The sequence below is a fragment of the Poecilia formosa genome, unplaced genomic scaffold (assembly GCF_000485575.1).
Source record: "Poecilia formosa unplaced genomic scaffold, Poecilia_formosa-5.1.2 Scaffold457, whole genome shotgun sequence".
Lineage (NCBI taxonomy): Eukaryota > Metazoa > Chordata > Actinopteri > Cyprinodontiformes > Poeciliidae > Poecilia > Poecilia formosa.
Window position 1 is genome coordinate 342,405 of NW_006800396.1, and position 18,602 is coordinate 361,006.

General features: G+C 39.9%; 2 protein-coding genes and 2 long non-coding RNA genes across 5 annotated transcripts in view; 3 read left to right on the plus strand and 1 right to left on the minus strand.

Moving 5' to 3' along the window:
* The first annotated feature begins 784 nt into the window (after positions 1-784).
* On the plus strand, positions 785-2,965 carry her8.2 (hairy-related 8.2). The gene is made up of 4 exons (XM_007577855.2): positions 785-931; positions 1,012-1,107; positions 1,191-1,269; positions 2,232-2,965. Exons 1-4 carry the CDS (start codon positions 869-871, stop codon positions 2,591-2,593), a joined length of 600 nt encoding a protein of 199 aa, XP_007577917.1. The 5' UTR covers positions 785-868; the 3' UTR covers positions 2,594-2,965.
* A 3,151-nt stretch (positions 2,966-6,116) lies between these two features.
* Positions 6,117-9,216, plus strand: her13 (hairy-related 13). The gene is made up of 4 exons (XM_007577856.2): positions 6,117-6,468; positions 6,603-6,689; positions 6,784-6,865; positions 7,931-9,216. The coding sequence occupies exons 1-4, from the start codon at positions 6,382-6,384 to the stop codon at positions 8,341-8,343; spliced, it is 669 nt and encodes a 222-aa protein (XP_007577918.1). The 5' UTR covers positions 6,117-6,381; the 3' UTR covers positions 8,344-9,216.
* Positions 9,217-17,607: 8,391 nt separating this feature from the next.
* LOC107833802 (uncharacterized) overlaps positions 17,608-18,602 on the plus strand; it is an 11,528-nt gene continuing 10,533 nt past the window's right edge. The window contains exon 1 of the long non-coding RNA XR_001659567.1: positions 17,608-17,668. This is a non-coding gene — a long non-coding RNA (uncharacterized LOC107833802). The remainder of the gene's footprint in view (positions 17,669-18,602) is intronic.
* The window catches only part of LOC103155960 (uncharacterized), an 8,506-nt gene continuing 7,619 nt past the window's right edge, over positions 17,716-18,602 (minus strand). For both annotated transcript variants that reach the window (XR_001659566.1, XR_001659565.1), the window contains exon 4: positions 17,716-18,277. This is a non-coding gene — a long non-coding RNA (uncharacterized LOC103155960). The remainder of the gene's footprint in view (positions 18,278-18,602) is intronic.

Consider the following 18,602-nt stretch of genomic DNA (forward strand, 5'->3'; position numbering starts at 1 on the left):
TGATGAAGGTAGTTTATGTCTCATCTGAACTTAGACAGAAAACTTTTCAAAACTGATTTGAATAATGAACTTAACACTGTTTGGGAAAGGGGAACAAGGGCAACAAGTGACTGAACTGGAATAACTTTTTTTTTCTTAGTAAATTTGTTGTAAATTGTTGATAAAGAGTAAAATAAATACATAAATAAAATGATTTAGACTTAGATTAAATTAAACATTGATGGTCTCTGGTCATCAGACTTATAGTAAATTGGTTTCACTGGATTTTATTTAGGAACATCAAATTAAAAAGGGGCTAAATTAAAAATGTGCACATCACTGTAAATTGAAACAGTAAAAAAAAAACGGAGTTTGAGGCTATATTGTTAGAAAATCTCACCATTTCAGTCCATTTGTAGGTGATTTGTCTCTCTCTTGTGTGGCAGTGAGCCTTGTGGAAGAAGGTTTTGGCCTTTCCTCAGACAGAGCAGTCTAATGTTGCTCTCACTGTGAGAATGGGCCCCGGGCTCCCCAGGGTGAAACAAGGTAATTGCACCTTCTTGTTCAACACAGGGAGAAAAGGGAAACTCAGGGTTTTTTCTGCTGTTGTGTGGGGGGAAGGTCGTGCTTGGTTTCAGGCTGGACATCTGTTGCTGGTGAGACTTTTTTTTTTTTTTTTTTTTTTTTTCTGGGCTCTGCCGGTCACTGAATGAAGCCAGTGACCTGTCAGACTTGACTGATGGGGACCCCGTGTGTGGGAAAATCCTGCAGGCAAAGAGTTGGGTTATTCACATGCTAATCGCGGCCTATAAATAAGAGGGTCGTGGCGCGCCGAGGACCCTAGAGACGCGCTGAGACTCAGAAGGGACAGAAGCACACCGGGTTAAACATGACTGCATCTTCTGCGGCGCACAACGCGGAGAAACCCCCCAGAGCCAAGGAGGAGAGAAAGGTATCGCTCCGTTTAACGTAGTATCGTGTTTTTATACTCATTGGTGTGCTGCTTGGCTTCATGAAATGTTGTTGTTGCAGCTGAGGAAGCCGCTCATAGAGAGGAAACGACGGGAGAGGATAAACAACTGTCTGGATCAGCTGAAAGAAACTGTGATCGGAGCCTTTAGGCTAGATGTGAGCGCAAACACGTGTCTCCCATCTGCTCTTTAAGCAGAGTTGTTTTTTTTATTATTTTAGCGCGTCTTTCTTCTCCACAGCAATCCAAACTGGAAAAGGCAGACATCCTGGAGATGACGGTGAAACATTTACAGAACATCCAGAATAATACACTGAATGGTGAGGAAGTTTAGGCTTGTTTTTGACACGTGTGGTTTCACGTTTATTGTTTTATTGTTAAAAAAAAAAAACATTATATTTTACTATATTTTCTGTAAAAATGTTCCACTGTGTTCGCTTATAATAACTTAGAAAAATCTCCAAACAAAAGCAATCTGAGCTACAGCCACACTACTGCTATTAGGCAGCAGAGGGCAGCATAGGCGCATTACTTATGGCCGCTTAAAGCCCCAAGCAAGAAAAAAATAAATAAAAATATGTTAGCATAGCTTTATATGTTAACTTAGCTATTAATAAGATAAACAATGAATTATTTATCTTATTAATATTATTTATCTTATTAATAATAAATAAATTATGTGTTTGCTGCCATTTACTGCTTCCTATTTCTGTCTTATGAGCATTTCTACATCAATAGCAATGTAAAAAAATAAATCATCATATGCAATATATAGTTATCATAGTCGTAACATACAAATATACATAATTGAGCCAATCAGACCCCCTGTTAGCAGCCATTACTGTGACCAAATATTTCTTTATCTTGTTGTAAATTGATGAATATTGGTACATTGCTTGAGTTTTGTTCCCAATCAGTTCCAAACTTTAACAACACACAACTGCAGTTCTTGTGTTTCTTCTGTTATTTTCTGCAATCTTCCACATTTTACTGTCTTGTTGTCTAGATCTAAATGCTACAAAAAGTAAAGTTATAAAAACATTTGATGAATAGAGATGTTACTTGTGAGGTGTAATACATGGATCCTCCACCAGAGGGCAGGATTCGATACAACAGGGGATTGAGGAAGATACTACTGTTGTGTGCATAATATGAAAAACATTTTTTATAAAAAATATATGTTTTTTATTCAGACAAGCATATTGGGGCTTTATATAAATGCGACACTGGATGCTCATTGCAGCACTAACTTCTTCTGTTTTTCTCTCTCTTTCTCATCCAGACCCAACGTCGGGCCTGGAGGCCCAGCAGAGATACAGCACAGGCTACATCCAGTGCATGCATGAGGTCCACAACATGCTCCTCACCTGCAACTGGATGGACAAGACCCTCGGCTCCCGGCTCCTCAACCACCTTCTCAAGTCCCTTCCCAGATCCAACCGAGAGCTGAGCCGCCCCACACAGAGGCAGGACGTGCCACTTTGGACCAGCCAAGGTTTCCCTCCCTCACCCAGTAGCAGGGACGCCCCGACTGGGAGGCGACACCAGAAAGAAGATCCACCCGGTCGGGTCGCTGAGCTTCAGGAGAGGCCAGGACTCCACAGCTCACACCTGGGGATGCTGGAGATGTGGAGGCCGTGGTGAACTGGTGGATCGACGATCTTAGTTGTCCGTTTTGTTAGACCATCCTCTGTTATGTATCTTATAGATATTCAGAAGACAAAGAAGTGGGGCGATTTTGTTCCAGTGCTTTTAGGTGTGCTATGATGACTCAGACCTTTTCTCAGTACTTCCCTAAAGAAGTGGATTTCTTGTAGCCTGCATTATAGAAGGCTCTTATTAATATTTCCTTTATTTATTGTATTAACATCTATTTATTTCTTAATATATGGCAGGATTTTGCTTCTTTGACCTTTTGTTTGGTGTTGCATAGATTTATGTCCTCATTTCTTTACTATTTAACCTAAGCATTAATATTAATGATAATAAAGTCTTACTTACTCATTAAAAGCTTAATCGACTACTTCATTTATCTACAGTTGTTCTTGAACGATGTGTGTCGACAATAAGACTTTTGCAAAAGGACATTGCAGAAAGTCGTCTTTGCTGATTATTAATGACACATTAGTTTAAACCTAAAATAAAGATGCATTATCTTATTTTAAAGTGCAGCCATTAGTTGTTTGACATAATTTTAAAAGTCAAGACCACTGACACAAATTGATTATAGTGACTCCAATCCATTTACATTTCTTTTTTCCTCTTTGGGTCACTGTTTCCTACTAGAAAAACATAAACACATTACCAAGAGTTGGCATCAAACAAGCAATTTTTCTGCCGTTACGTTAAGGTAATGGAGCAGAAAGACACTCATTACCCTGAGATCCAACATGTGTCCTTACAGGGTGCAAACAGACACACTGTTTCTTGGAAAACAGAAATGTACTTTTCCTGCATCCCTTTGGTGTTAAAATGATGTTGTATGATTATGTTAATGTCAGAGGGTTGTACTAATGCTATCAGTTCACTACAGCATGAAAGAGGTTGTTCACTAAATCTAAATTTAAACTTTTACCTTTTATGTAGTTTGCACAAGTAAGTGAAATGTTTACCATTGACCAAAAAACTGGTGATGAAGTCCATATAAATAGGCCCCATTTAAAGTCATTTTTCAACCTTCTTGTCTTAATGTAGACCTTAATTACTCAAATTCATCTTTTCAATTGAATACTTAACTTAATATGTTGTGTTAAGCCCAAAACCGAGCCGGTTCTGGTAAATCTATATTTGTCCTCGGTTAGCAAAATACCCTAAACTTGTTTATTTTTAATGCATAAGATGTGATGCATTTATTACAGTGTAAACGATCAGATAAATGACGACTCTCCAAGTTGCTGCTTGAAATATTTCGTGGATTGTTGATGTTTTCCTATTCCATGGTCATTCCTTTCTGCTATAAATAACATTTTTAATTAAAAGCATGACACTTCTGCTTTCTTCTCAAATTTATAGCTTTATAGCCGACAGCATATCTTCACAAAAGAGTTGGACAATGAGCCGCTGCAAGTCGTAATTGGATTTTATTTGCACTTTAGAATAAAGTTATCAGATGATTTACTATTGATTGTTTTCTGCGAGGATTTCTCAGTTTGGAAAAAGGCGATGTGAAATCAATTATGTTTGTAATCTGTGAGTTCTTAGATTATTTTACTCTTGCTGTTGTTGTTATGATCGCCTAAGGCATGCAGTCAGGTGGATGCTCCAAAATAAGAGGGAGAAAAATAGAGAGGGGGACGTCTGGTCCCTCAGCGCAGCTCCACAACAAAAGCAAGCCGAGACAGCTGCTCTCTCTCCCCTCTGCGCGCACCATTACAGCCCGGGAACAGTAATGTGAAGGTGGCGAGGTGCCAAAAACACAAAACTCCACTTCAAAAGTCTGCAGCGCTTCCTTCAGTTGTTTCCAGACATTTTGCGCGCAAATTGGACAAATACTGTGCGTGTAAAAACAAAAACAAAAAAAACCGCACCTGGAAAACGAATCAATTCATTTACCTGCATGGGTTCACAATTGCTTGCTGTCTTTTTTTTTTTTTCTCCAAACAGACGGCTCTCCTCCATTATGGGGACGATTAGCATGATAATGGTGTGTACAGAACATGTATAATAAGGAGGGCAGAGGGGTGAGGGGCCTCGTTGGACAGAAACAAATAGACACTGTGCGTAAGGACTATCCAGACGTAGTACCGCACACTTTTTACCAAAAAAGAAAACAATAATATGCTATAAATAATCTGCAGGGTGCATGGTGCTTAATTTTAGCAGGACATCTTCATAGTTGCCACTGCACTCAGAGACACTGAGTCGCGGTCAGTGGAGCAGGTTATCAATAAAAATCATCTCTCACGCAGCGGGGGGAGACTACGTGAGAAAGCCGCTACGCTCAAATACGAAGACACCAAACAACAGAGAGAACAAACGAGGCGCAGGCCAACACCTGTCGCTTTCTTTTTGGAGAAGGGCCCTTAATTCCCCCGGCTGATTCAGTTCTGGCCGAGGGGCCGCCAGCAGCAGCTGCCAACTGAAGGCATCACGTTACATCCGCCAAACAGCCGGGTGGATCTGCTGAGGCTCAGGCAACAACTCCCAGCGCAAAGAGAGGCGGGAGGGCAGCGAAACTTATGCACACAAAATCCCAATTAAATACATTGAAATTTGAAGGGGGAAATGGAAAAACGTTGAACACCGTCAGTCCAATAGAGTTGCATTAAAAACTATTGAACATTCAGAATATTACTAACAGTCAGAGGTGGGTAGGGTGCCCACAAATTGTACTCAAGTAAGAATAGCACTACTTCCATACTTTTACCTCAAGTAAAAGTAGAAGTCATCCAAGATATTACTCAATTAAGAGTAAAAAAAAAAGGTATTTAATTAAAAAAAAAAAGCTACTCAAGTAATGTGATTTTGAACTAAAAAGGAAAATAAAATCTTACAAATAATTAACATGAAAACAAAATAGTAAATTTAGGCAAAAACAAAAACTCTTTTCCAACTGAAATGTGTTTAAAATCAAACTAGAAACATGAAATACCACAGTATTTACAGTACTTCCAGTGACAATAGTGTTCACTTTGCCTAATCAAACCCAGTCAGCAGGTAGAAACTAACTTTAACAAATCTGATTACAAACAAGTCTCACTTTTCTTGTGCATTGCAGTTACTCTTAATAGGTCGAAATTTTACTTAAGAGTAGCAATACTTAATCATCATCAATATCATTATCAGTAACAACTGTAAGACAGAAGTTGGTCCATATAAAAGCACTAATTAAAATATTGATAAATAATAAAAAGATAGTAATACTCAAATAAAAGTAAAAAGTAAGGTGTAGTAAAGAAAAAAAATACTTCTAAAATTTTCAACTCAAGTAAACATCACGGAGTAAATGTAACTAGTTGTCACCCACCTCTACAAACAGTAAATGACTTAAAGCATGCTTTATTTTATGCAGCGGATTTAAAGCGCCAGCTGCTCATTACGGGGGAATAACTGCGCGGCCGTTCCCCTAACCCAACATATTGTGTGATTAAAGCCGGTCCATCTTCTCGGGGCGCTCACCGGGGTTGACCACAGACAAAGGAGCTGATCGCTGATTGGCTCCGGCCGTGTGCGCTCTGTTGGCCCTCAGTGCCTGCAGCTCCAGCCTCTATTCACATGTTAATGAGCCCCTATAAATACCAACAACAGCCAGTCAGCGCCGGCAGCACGACACACAGGGGTGGTACAATAAACACAGGGCGCCTCGCCTGCCTTTCTCCCCTCCTCCGTCTGCCTGTAACCGGTTCTGTTTGCCAGCTGCCCCCCTTTCACGGACGACACAGAAGGCGAAAAGCTGCAGTGGAAGAAGCCACAGACGCGGCGTTCCGACCAACATGGCCCCCGCTGCCCGGCCCGGCACCGCCGGACTTTACATGGAGGAGGACGAGTCCTGCTACGGGATTCAGAAAGCGGACAGAAAGGTGCGGCAATGATGGTGTGGCGCACTTGTCACGCTGCGTGCAGAGACAAGGGGATGTTTTACTACGTTTCTAAGTTAATCGCATTTATATTCCAAGTGAAGATAAATGCTCGTTTTCTTTCTGGAATCCTTTAGGTCAGGAAACCTTTGGTGGAGAAGAAGAGACGAGCTCGCATCAACGAAAGTCTGCAGGAGCTTCGGACGCTGCTGGCGGATACAGACGTGAGTATGCGGCGCACACGCTGGACCGCAGTATCTTACTGCAGGCCGGTTTATTTCATGGAGCTGATCTGACTTTTACTTTCCATTTCCGTAGCTCCATTCCAAAATGGAGAACGCAGAGGTTCTGGAGATGACAGTGAAGAAGGTGGAGGATGTTCTCAAGAACCGGACTCAAGGTCAGAACCAAAATTATTCACCTTTTAGCAGATTGAGAGTTATAGAATGACACAGCTTTTATACTTCTGTGATGCTGAAAAAACAGATATTTTTTCTGAATAAACTGATTCATTTCAGTTGTGATAACATGTATTGATTATTTTGTATTCACATACCATTGAAAATGTCTTCATTATTGGTCCATGTTGGCAAATATTTTGAATTGACATGATAGTTTTATTGGGAGATATTTTATCATAAATAGTATCATGATTAAAATAATATAATTTATTATCAGCTAGAGAAACTTCAGCTTTAGCGTTGATATCTTAGTTCTTTAGTTCAGTTCAGACATGAGAGTATTTCATAGTTTCTATATCTGTTTAAAAGAGTAAAAGAAAATGCTTAACATAATTTAACTGCTTTAAATCGTGATTACCAAGTAAAATATGGGTTTTTTTTTTAAGTGAAATCATAACCAAAGAACATTTTTGGAGGATTCCAAACTACTGCTCTACTTTTTTTTCCAGCTTCCTGCAGCAGATTTTTACTTATATGTTTTAATCAGACCTAAAATAAAACTGGGGATCAGAAACCCTCACCAGTTCATCTTTCAAATAGTTGCTATGACATTTTATTTATTATTGTTTTACTTTTGATTCAAAGACATAAAGAAAAACATAGAATACATTCTGAGTTTTAAAATAAATTGTTTTTCCACTGTATGTTGTCCCTTCAGCTGTTTTGCTCTTTGGAAGAGTGACACTACTTTAGTATTTTCCTACATTACTATTAGAACTTTAATGTGATTGGATCCATGTTTAATCTTGCTGTTAGGGAAAACTGCAGCCATCCATTTTCAGCCTGCCGACCTGCAGTGTGCAGCATCTTCCGGAGGAGGGACAGCAGTAATATTCTGTTCAGCCTGGCACTTTGTTTGGGATTTTATTAAAAACATTTCATACCGTAGCACTGATGTGACAGAAACTAGTTTGTGTTTTTTTTTCCTCTTGATCAGTTTACTGCATGCAGAGCCGCTGTGCAGCAGTACTGTAATGTCATTTCCTTCGACTCTCCTCCCTCAGAGGCCGATGCACTCAGCCGGGAAGCCAGCGAGAGGTTCGCAGCCGGCTACATCCAGTGCATGCACGAGGTCCACATGTTTGTGTCCAACTGTCCGGGCATAGACGCCACGGTGGCGGCCGAGCTCCTCAACCACCTGCTGGAGTGCATGCCGCTGAACGAGGACCACCTCCAGGACGTCCTGATGGACCTGATCACGGACACTCCAGGGACCAACGGCAGCACTTGGCTCGGCACCGCTGAGGGGCCCTGCCCGACCCCGGCCCTTTCCAACTCGTCCACTGATGAATTGTGCTCAGACCTGGACGAGACGGACAGCGAGCACAACCAGAGCTCGACGGAGGGAGCGGAGAGAGGGGAGGCCCTGAGCATGCCCACCGTTACATACCCTCAGTGTATGTGGAGGCCTTGGTAGGAAAGGTCTGTAGCTGCAGCTGGGATCTGCTGGAAACAGGAATTGTGGGATTTCTTTAATGTGAAGCGCCACTGCGCCTCCTTCAGAAAGAGAAAACTCCACCCTGCAACACATGAGCACCATTTGCTGCGGAAGCATTTCTGGACTTACTTAACCAATTCAAGAACTGCCAACTGACATGCACTGAAAGTCTTAAGATGATCGCCCCGCACTGATTTCCATTTCTATTAACGGGACCAAACCTAGCTTCTGTGGACCTGGATCTATTCGCTCTTATTGAGGTGCAGCTACTGTACATCCTTTCTTCTGCATTCTGGGAAGTGTAGAAATTCACTAAATAAATTACAAGTTTAGGCAGACGGAGCAACATTTGACCCATAAGCACACATATAGTTCTTTTGGAAATCACAAAAAAAAAAAAAAACTTAATAAGTGCACTAAAGGGTGGAGTTTTTCCTTTTTCTTATCAGCAGGGCCCCAATTCTTGTGGGCCGCTGGAGCTTGGGACCTCCTGAAAGGACTCTCCCCCTTCCTTCCTCAGTCCTGACACCCTGGCTTTGAGTACTCTCTTAAGACTTCTCTTCACACCTGGGGGATAAAAGAACGTCCCCTCTCAACACTTAGAACCCAACAAAGGACAGAAAAGGACCAGTTGAAGGCGGTCACACTTATTCTGTGTGTAACTGTGTACATGGAGTTTGGATGAGGAGAAAAGCTCTTTTTAGCACCTGAGAGGTCTGGCAATGCCTCTGATTAATATAAATAATGGTATTTCGTGTATTGCTGTAGCTTATGAGACACATAGCCTCTTTACGTTGTAACAATGTTTAATTAACTGTTTGAATTCTGCTGAATAAAATAATGTAGCTGAAATGCTTTTGGCTGATGGAGTGTGAAACTAAATCAATGCACAAAATATGTGTGGCAGTTCTAAGACCTTTTCAGATTTTGTCACATAAGAAGCACAAAATTTGATGCGTTTTATTGGGATTTATGGTATAAGTCAACACAAACTAGTTCGCTCTTGGGAAAATGAACTTGAAAGATGGGTCTTAAAATGTTTGCAAATAAAAATCTGAAAAGGTTTTTTTTTTTACTTTTTGCAATTTTTGCTTGAAACCTCTGCATGCTCAGTCAGTCAGTATGTTCAGGTTGTCCTGTTGAAAGGTGAAACTGCTTCAGTCTCAAGTTGAACAAAAGCAGCCCCACATCATGAGGCATCTCACACCTTGTTTCACTCGTAAACTTGTTTATCTTGAGCTGAAATTAGTTTTCTGCCATGTTTAGCATCATCTATACAGGCCAAAAAGCTACATTTTTGTCCCGACTGCTTCCTCCTCAGCATGGCTTGTGGCAAACATCAAAGTGGACTTTCTATGCTTTTCCGCCAAAAATGACAACCTGGTCAATCTTGTGCCACCTGAGCTGCAGTTATCTGCAGCTCCTCCAGGGATAACATTGGCCTCTTGGCTGCTTCTCTTAACATTGCTCTCCCAGGTCTGTCAGCTTAGGTGACTTGCATTGACTTCTAGTTTTGTATTCCAATTTTCAGATGATGAATTGAGCAAAACGTAACTGGGATATTGTTGTTTAACCGAACTCTGCTTTGAATTTTAAAACACAATGTTTTTAGTGACCTACCTGCTGTGTTCCTCAGTCTTTATGATGCTGTTTTTTTTTTTTTGTTTGTTAGTAATGTTCTCTAACAAACCGCTAAGGCCTTCACAGAACAAATGGATTTACAATCAGATTACATTTTACAGAGCTGGACTCTTAAATGACTACTAAAGGCAGCTGGTTGGACGGGGTATCATTTACCAGCACTACAGTAAATATGGTTAAATGTATATGCACATCATACTTATTAGATTATTATTACTCAAAAATCACGAATCCCTTTCCTTTCTTTTTACAGTGTTGCATCACTTTGTGTTGGTCGCACAAAATCCCATTACAGCACATTAAAATTTGTGGTTGTAACGCAACAAAATGGGATAAAGTTCAGCAGGTTTGGTGAGGTTCATCTTGCAAGGTAGAGTAGACTCAAGTGTTTCGACCAGGGGTCAGCAGGTTCAGTCCTCGAGTTCCCGCAGCATTTGGATGCGTCCCTCCTCCACCACAGCTCAATCAAATGAATGGTTTAATAACCCGCCATCTGCAAAACCTGCTGACACTCTAAGGAGGCAATTTGTTGGAACAGGGATGCATCCGAAAGTAGCATTTCTCAAGGATTTTAGTTGCTAACCCCAAGTTTAATCTGAAAAGCAGTTCAGGATTTAAACTTCTCTGTTTTGGCTTTTTAACACATCAGTACGCTTTAAGTTGTTAAATCAAAGTGTGCTCCCCAGCATGATGCACACTGAAACAGTCGCACCTCCTCATAAGTGTTTTTAGTCTCACCCCTGCTACAATGAACGTTAACAAATTCCTGTTACATCCTGTCTGGACCAGTGGTGGTCCTCACAGCACTGCGGCCCCTTACTCCTGATTCCAGATCAGTAGTTTACTAAATAACCAGCCAGATTTCACCTCTTAAAAACCTTTAGGAGCCATCTTTTTCACAATGTACTCGTGAGCATTATTCAGTTAGCATTGCATATAAAGCATTTTGTTTAATATCTGCTGGCCTTGTGAAGGGAACAGGATAATTAGCTAACAGCGAAATGGGTGGAGGGTGGAGGATCTGGGTGTGAAAGTGGAAGGAAACGCTCATGATTGGGATCAAAGTCAGTGGGTTATGTGTGACAGAATAGCTTCAAAGTCAGAGAAGGACAGTAAAACGTTACAGTTCCTATTTAAAGGGATCAAGTTCTCTTCCTTTCTTTCTCATGCCTTCACACACACACACACCTTCCTTTTGACCTTTATCCCAGAAATAATAGGCTAGCAAAAAAACTCAATTTTCTAACACCCTTGTCCCTAGTGGGGATGGGAGGGGTGCTGGTGCCTATCTCCAGCGAACGTTTTGGGTGAGAGGCGGGGTTCACCCTGGACAGGTCGCCAGTCTGTCGCAGGGCAACACAGAGACAGAACAACCAACCACGTGCACACACACTCTAGAGAAACCAATTTACCTGACAGTCATGTTTTTTGGACTGTGGGAGGAAGGCAGAGAACTCAGAGAGAACATGCAAAGACAGGGAATCAAACCCAGGACCCAGACAAAGCAACAGTGCTACCAACTGCACCACTGCGCAGCTCTGGCAAAAACATAAAAGCATATATCAAGAAAGACTCGGGAGGTAGAGGCAAGTTTCTATTACAGTTCATTTTCACAAAAAAGTTGCAATTGTTTTGAAAACACAAGTTCTGGGCTTTTAGGCCGACGGGCCAGGTCAAAATATGCTTTTTGGTCAAACAGTGGCATCCTCAAAAGGGGGTTAAAATGTCTTGAAAAATGTTGGTCACCCCACACATACACGCACCAGAATCGTGTTCAGGTCATAGAGTGGCATAAATCTTCCTCAATCAAGACATAAATGTAAAATCCACTAAATAAATATTATATATATATGTATATATTAATGTTCCTGTCTCACCTTTGTCCAAACTGCTGATTCAGTTCACCTGCAGACCCATTATAAATAGACAAACTGTTTAATTTCTTTGCTCAGCCTATTGCACTGGCAACAGCCAACAAATTTTCAATTGTTTTAGGATAATTTTGATGTGGTGAATTCAAAAACCACATTGGTTTTGCTCAATCAGATCAACTTTCTGAACTCTGGATGCAACATGAGCATCAGAATGCATGACTTGTTCTCACATATGGATCAGTTTCCTGAGAATCTGGGATCAATGAGTGATGAGCAGGAGGAGAGATTTCATCAGACATCAGAGAATTTTACACAATGAAGACGTAATGTTCAATTCACATGTATTTACCCTTATCAGTGTTTATTAATTTATAAAAATCCAAGTTTTTAACAGTTAGACTAACTGTTAGAAAACAATTTGTCTCGTAAGGCATGTTATGGATGAGAAATACAAACAGAAATGAACAGATAATGTCACAAAAATGTAATCAATATAGTCAGAAGATCAGATTTCACTAAATCAAATTAGAATAAAAACCTGACTTGATTTTAAAAAATGGATGTCATTGTTTTTATTCAGTGATGCAAAATATTCCTAATTCGGTTGAAAAAACATTGACAACTTCCAAAAAATATTTTTTGTAACCCAGTGTTATGCCCGAGTATGAAATTAGTCCAACAGAATCTCAAAAGTGCAGGAATGTTGACAAATGTCTTTGCTTCAGCTAAAATTGAACTTACAGTCTCTTAATTACATCAAAAGTGTAACACAACTTCTTATAATCAGGAAATTTATAAAACCAAAAAGTTCTATTTTATTACTGTCCATAAAAATTATCTAAAAATTGCACAAGTCGCCCTGGACTAATGACTGCAGGAAACTTTGCTCCATCAGACAACCTTTGTACATCACTACAATCTGCTGACTGCAAGGGACGGATGAAAATCAGAGATGTGGGGAGGACTTCTGAATCCAGGCCATCAGCTGCAAGTTTGTGAGCGAGCATCTGAAGTGTGAGGTTGAAGGTCAGCCCAGTGCAACAGTTGGCGTGGTGGCGGGGAGGGGTTTAGCAGCAGAACAGCATATGGTGCTGAAACAGACCCCCGGGGGATATCCGGCCATCCTTGGGTGCTTCTCAACCGCCATGGACTGTGAGAGAACAATGGCCTCCGCTAGGGCCACAGCACCTGCATCTGCAGACCGTTCACCAGCTTACTGCTTCTGAAAACACGTCATAGTTATCTTCTCAGTATTTCATGGAAGAAAACAAGAAGAAAGAAAAAAAAATAAAACATCTTGTCTCACTGTATGAAGTCAAAACCAGGCAAAATTCTTATTTCTCCTATTCCATTCACTTAACAGCACACACCATTTTCAAAACTTCGTCCTACAACTATCAAAGGCACATTTTAAATGAGTCAACAAGGCCTATGGCAAGCACAGTGTTCTTAAAATGAAACGCAGAGGATGATTGATGGTCATCAGTAACACTGTGGGAAAATTTGCGTCAATATTGTGTGCTTATTTCATTGCTGATATTAGTGGCTGGCAGGCTGTGCGTAGATTTCTAATTTAAGGTTTTTCTGTTCCTTGCATTTGGAACAATGAATAGTATTAGTTACAGCATTTTTTCTTTTTTGAATATACAGCAATTTTTGAAAAACGTAGTAGACATTTACTCAGGAAATCTTCAATCTTCCAAAAAAACATCCTCAGGATCCATCAGATAGGAGGCGCTTATGCGCCACCTTGTGGTGAACTTAGTGTAGACTTCGGACCGTTTATGCATCCTTTGGCAGCGACAAGGCAGTTCAGACTGGTTTACATCATAGCCATCAATTAAACATTACATTTTCTCAAATGTCATTAAAGCCATTTTGCAAACAAAAATAAAATATGTTGATCAATGTTTCAATAACAACTAATATTGTACAATTTTTGCCTTTATAATCTTAGTCATTCATTCAGGTTATGTTAATTGGTGAAGGTAAAAATTAACATCTGCTGAACGTTTAAATAGCGTTTCATTTTGATGACCAGCTGCAAACTTCTCCAAACAGTGATGACAACGTTCAGGGGATGTTACCAGTTAGCTGCATAGGTCACTTCTTAAAGTAGTGGCCCAATTCATTTATTGCCAAAAGACAATTAAGGCAAAAAATAAATAAATTATACCATTTTTAGGGAGGTGACAAGGTTTTATTTCGATGACAGAATACAACTTAATAGAACACCAAGAATTCAATACGAAGGGTCTTCTCCCCACAAAAATTACACTTAATGAGTTCTTTTGTTTTTTTTTTTGATACAAACTATAAAAGTAAAATATAGCAAACAGTCAATTTACTTTATTGAACAAAGAAAATTTAGGGTATGCAAACTTTTCTAATAAAAAGAGTCTACATGACCAGGGCCTGCATTCTCAAATCCTAAATCTAGTAGTCGCTCAAAGAGACATTTCAGGAAAATCCTTAGAATTTCAAGATTTTTAGAATTTTACCTTGGTAAGGTAAGAATAACTTTTGGGGGGGAATAAACTAAAAAGCGACCTGTCCAGGGTGTACCCCGCCTCTCGCCCGGAACGTTAGCTGGAGATAGGCACCAGCACCCCTCCCGACCCCACTGAGGGACAAGGGTGTAAAGAAAATGGATGGATGGATAAACTAAAAAGCATCAGGCATTGTAGCCTAATGCTACAAAATGCTAATATTTTGTACCATAGAAACTCTTGTGGCCACGAGTGTCCTAAGAAAGGAAAATGGCAGCAAGGCCGACATTAGAAATATTCTCTGTAAAATGAATAGAAATGTGAATAGCAGGCACTGCATATTAATGCTGTGTAGAAATGCATTAAATTTTGCATAATTTTGTTATGACATTTTTCGGTAACATTATTTGAAAGGGTGTGGATAAGACTGACATGACACTGTCATAAACAGCGTCATGTTTATGACATGACTTCTTCATACATAAAGAAGTCTTTATGAATGTTTATGACAGTTGTCATGAAGCATCATTCGGTAAATAATGACTTCATGCAAAGTTGCATTAAAAGTCCATTAAAAGTGCCAACTTTGGATGATTTGGTAAATGATAATTTAATGCAAAGTTGAATTGAATGACACTTCATGACAACTGTCATAAACATTCATAAAAACGTCTTCATGCTCATGACAGGTTATGTCATGTTTATGACAGTGTCATGTCAGTCTTTTGCCCAGCCCTTCAAATAAAGTGTTACCCATTTTTCTTAATGCAGTCTAGACTGCATGAATCAATTACCATAGATTTTATGAGGTGTATTTGATTTGGGGTTTTTTGCATCACATTTCTATTTAGGAATTAATTTATTTCAGAAAAACTCGAAGTAAAAGTTACTGAACCATCTTGAATTTGTAAGACACTCCTTTGGGATACAAGTTCATCTTTGCAAACATTTGGTTCACACTGCTTACCAATCTAAGGCAGTAAGAAGTGTTTACACCACTAAACAAGAACCAATAATCCCTAGAAAACAGCATTCCTAACAAAGGGATCAAATACACTGTTGAAACCTCACTCAGTTTCTCTCTCAGCAGCCGACTGAACCACTTAAGCAAAGACTCCTTGTTAAGAGCAGGACTCAGAATTGGAAAATGAAGACCCTGAGAAGACATTTCTAACACAGAAAATCCATCATTTTAATTCACACTCCTAAATTCTAAACATTCACTTCGCTAGAAAACATAATCAGCTGCTTTCCGTGAAAAAGTGTATGATCGGTGATCGCCGATCACGGTCTCTTGTTGCCGATCACACATACCGATCACCTGCTTCTCATTTCGCAGCCTGCCTGTGCAGCTGGTCTCATCTTTCCTTCACACTGCGCAAACGCGCAGCAACAAATCCTAAGCGATGTGGAACTTGAACGCACTGAGTGAATGGGGAAGTTTGCGTGTTGCAGCGGAAAATTACCTTGGGGTCGGGGTGGGAGCACGACAACATGCATCAACATGATAAATCTAATATGGCATAAAAACAGTGCCATACTTGACGGAGTTTGGCTATATCGAGGCTCACTGCAGTAAAAAAAGACATATGGAGGATCAGACAGCAGGTAAATCAGCGCACAGCTACAAACACTCACCCAGATTAGCATGACGGTCGGAAAGCTAAATAAATAACCCGCAAAATTATTTAAGTCTTCGAGCTGCGATGTAAGACACTGGTTCTGTTCTCGCTGTTGAACCGCTGCTACGCTACAGACGGAGCGCCGCTTCTGCTCCACCTGACAGTGACTCTCACACCGAACCTCTGCTTAAAGCTGCAGCATCTAACTTAAAAAAAAAAAAATTGTACATACTTATTAAAACTTTAGTTGTCCTAACATGAGACAGATAATCTCTGAAAAAATAATCGATCTCCTCCCTGTTCTGCATAATTACTCCGCTCAGTCAGAAACAGCCACTCAGAACTAGCAGTAATCAGCTAGCCGCCATGCTATCAGGAAGTTTTCATTCAGTAACTCTGGATTGTTTATTGTAATGGAGCCTGTTTTTGCCTTAGAATGTTAAGTTTTATACTTGAATTTTTTAGAAATGTTGACAGATTTTATTTTGACTCTTTGCATTATTTAGCCTCTTCAGGTTGAGAGGATGCTGGTACCCGTTTCCAGTGGTCAACAGCAAGAGGCAGGGGACATACTGGACAGTATGGCATTTTTAAAATGCGGCTAACCGTTCAGGAGTTTCGATACAGAGGTTAGGTGACAAATATGACACAACGGAGAATCTTTCTTGTGATTGGTGGCTACCGTAATGTATCACATATGCCCTGAAAGCGCAATGTCTCAGCTTTTCTGCACTTGTGGAAATTTTTTGATATGTTGAACTGTTCAGAAATTATGGTAATGGGAAGTACACAAGCCGAATCCTGTTGGCGTCAACAGGTTGGTCGTAAGAGGGTTAAACTCGATTTATTTTTATATCTGATTCAATAAGATCACAACACAAAGCTTAATATTCCATGTGGATTCTTATGTGTCTGTTTAAATGTTCAGACATTTAACAAGTATCCACAAAAATACTTGTCTTTGCATTGTGATCTTTGTATCCACAAAGATCACAATTGAAAGGTTTTTCTCTTGTGTGCATTTTCATGTGCTGGTTCAACAATTGAACTTTCTGACTAAACCTTTAAGAGAAAACATTACGACTGAAAGGTTTGTTCCCTGTGTGGATGGTCATTTGTGCATTTAAACTAGATTTTCTGCTACATCTGTATGCACAAAGTTAACAACTGAAGGGTTTTTCTCCTGTGTGGATTTTCATGTGCTTGTTCAAGTGACCTAACTGACTAAATCTTCGCAAACAAACATCACAACTGAAAGGTTGATACTTTGTGTGGATTCTCATGTGTACATTTAAACTTGATTTTATGCTACATCTGTATCCACAAAGATCACAACTGAAAGGTTTTTCTCCTGTGTGGATTCTCATGTGTACATTTAAATGAGATTTTCTGCTAAATCTGTATCCACAAAGATCACAACTGAAAGGTTTTTCTCCTGTGTGGATTCTCATGTGTACATTTAAATTAGATTTTCTGCTAAATCTGTATCCACAAAGATCACAACTGAAAGGCTTCTCTCCTGTGTGGATTCTCATGTGTTCATTTAAACTTGATTTTTGGATACATCTGTATCCACAAAGATCACAACTGAAAGGCTTCTCTTCTGAATGGGTTCTCATGTGTACATTTAAACTTGATTTTTGGGTACATCTGTATTCACAAAGATCACAACTGAAAGGTTTCTCTCCTGTGTGGATTTTCATGTGTGTGTCTAAGTAACTTCTGTTAAATGTGTGTCCACACAATTTACAGAGATGTTCATGTCCTGCTAGGGTTCTTGCATGTCTTTTTGATGTTGGATTTTTTTTACATGTTTTACCATTGTCATCACAGATAAACTTCATTTTAACCTGAACTTTCCTCTTTGAGTCTAGGGTTTTCTTTGAAGTAAAGGATTTCATTTTATCCTCAGAGATTGGAGAACCTTTAGTTGAATGGCTCACCTTGCTGTCATTTTCCCTGTATTCACATTTTGGTCTGTAATCTGGCAATTGTTCAAGTTGACGGAAAACATTATTTACATCAACTTCATCCTCCTCTTCATCCTCCTCAATGAGTTCAGTCTCTGATGAGTTGAAATAATGTCCATGATCTTGCTTTCTGATAGGTTCTGCTGCTTCACAGTGATCTTCTGGTAACTCTCTGTGTTGCTGATGAAGGTGAGAAGACAGGAGAAACTCTTCATCATCCTCATTCATGGTTGATGGGAGAGACTCTGGACACTCTAGGTCAAAACCTGGACCATGTTCTTCAGGAGCATCTTTAAGCAGCAAAATCTGCTGAGCATCTGCAGGAACCAATGAAGCAAATTATGTACATTATAAACCACTGCAGCTTTATTAGGCCCGAGCAGCTAAGCGCTGCGAAGCCTATTGAAATTGTGCTGTTTAACGGTTATAACTTTTACAAAAAATCTCACAGCGGCACCAAACATTCAGTGATTGATCATCATCAGGTCCCCTACAATACCCAATGGTCAAATGATGACATCACTTAGGCCACGCCCCCTGAGAACAGGAAGTGTCATGTTTTACTGTGAACGGTCGCTATCTGACCCCTTTGACCTAATCGAGGTGAAACTGTGTCCACAGACAGAAAACATGTTGGTGTGT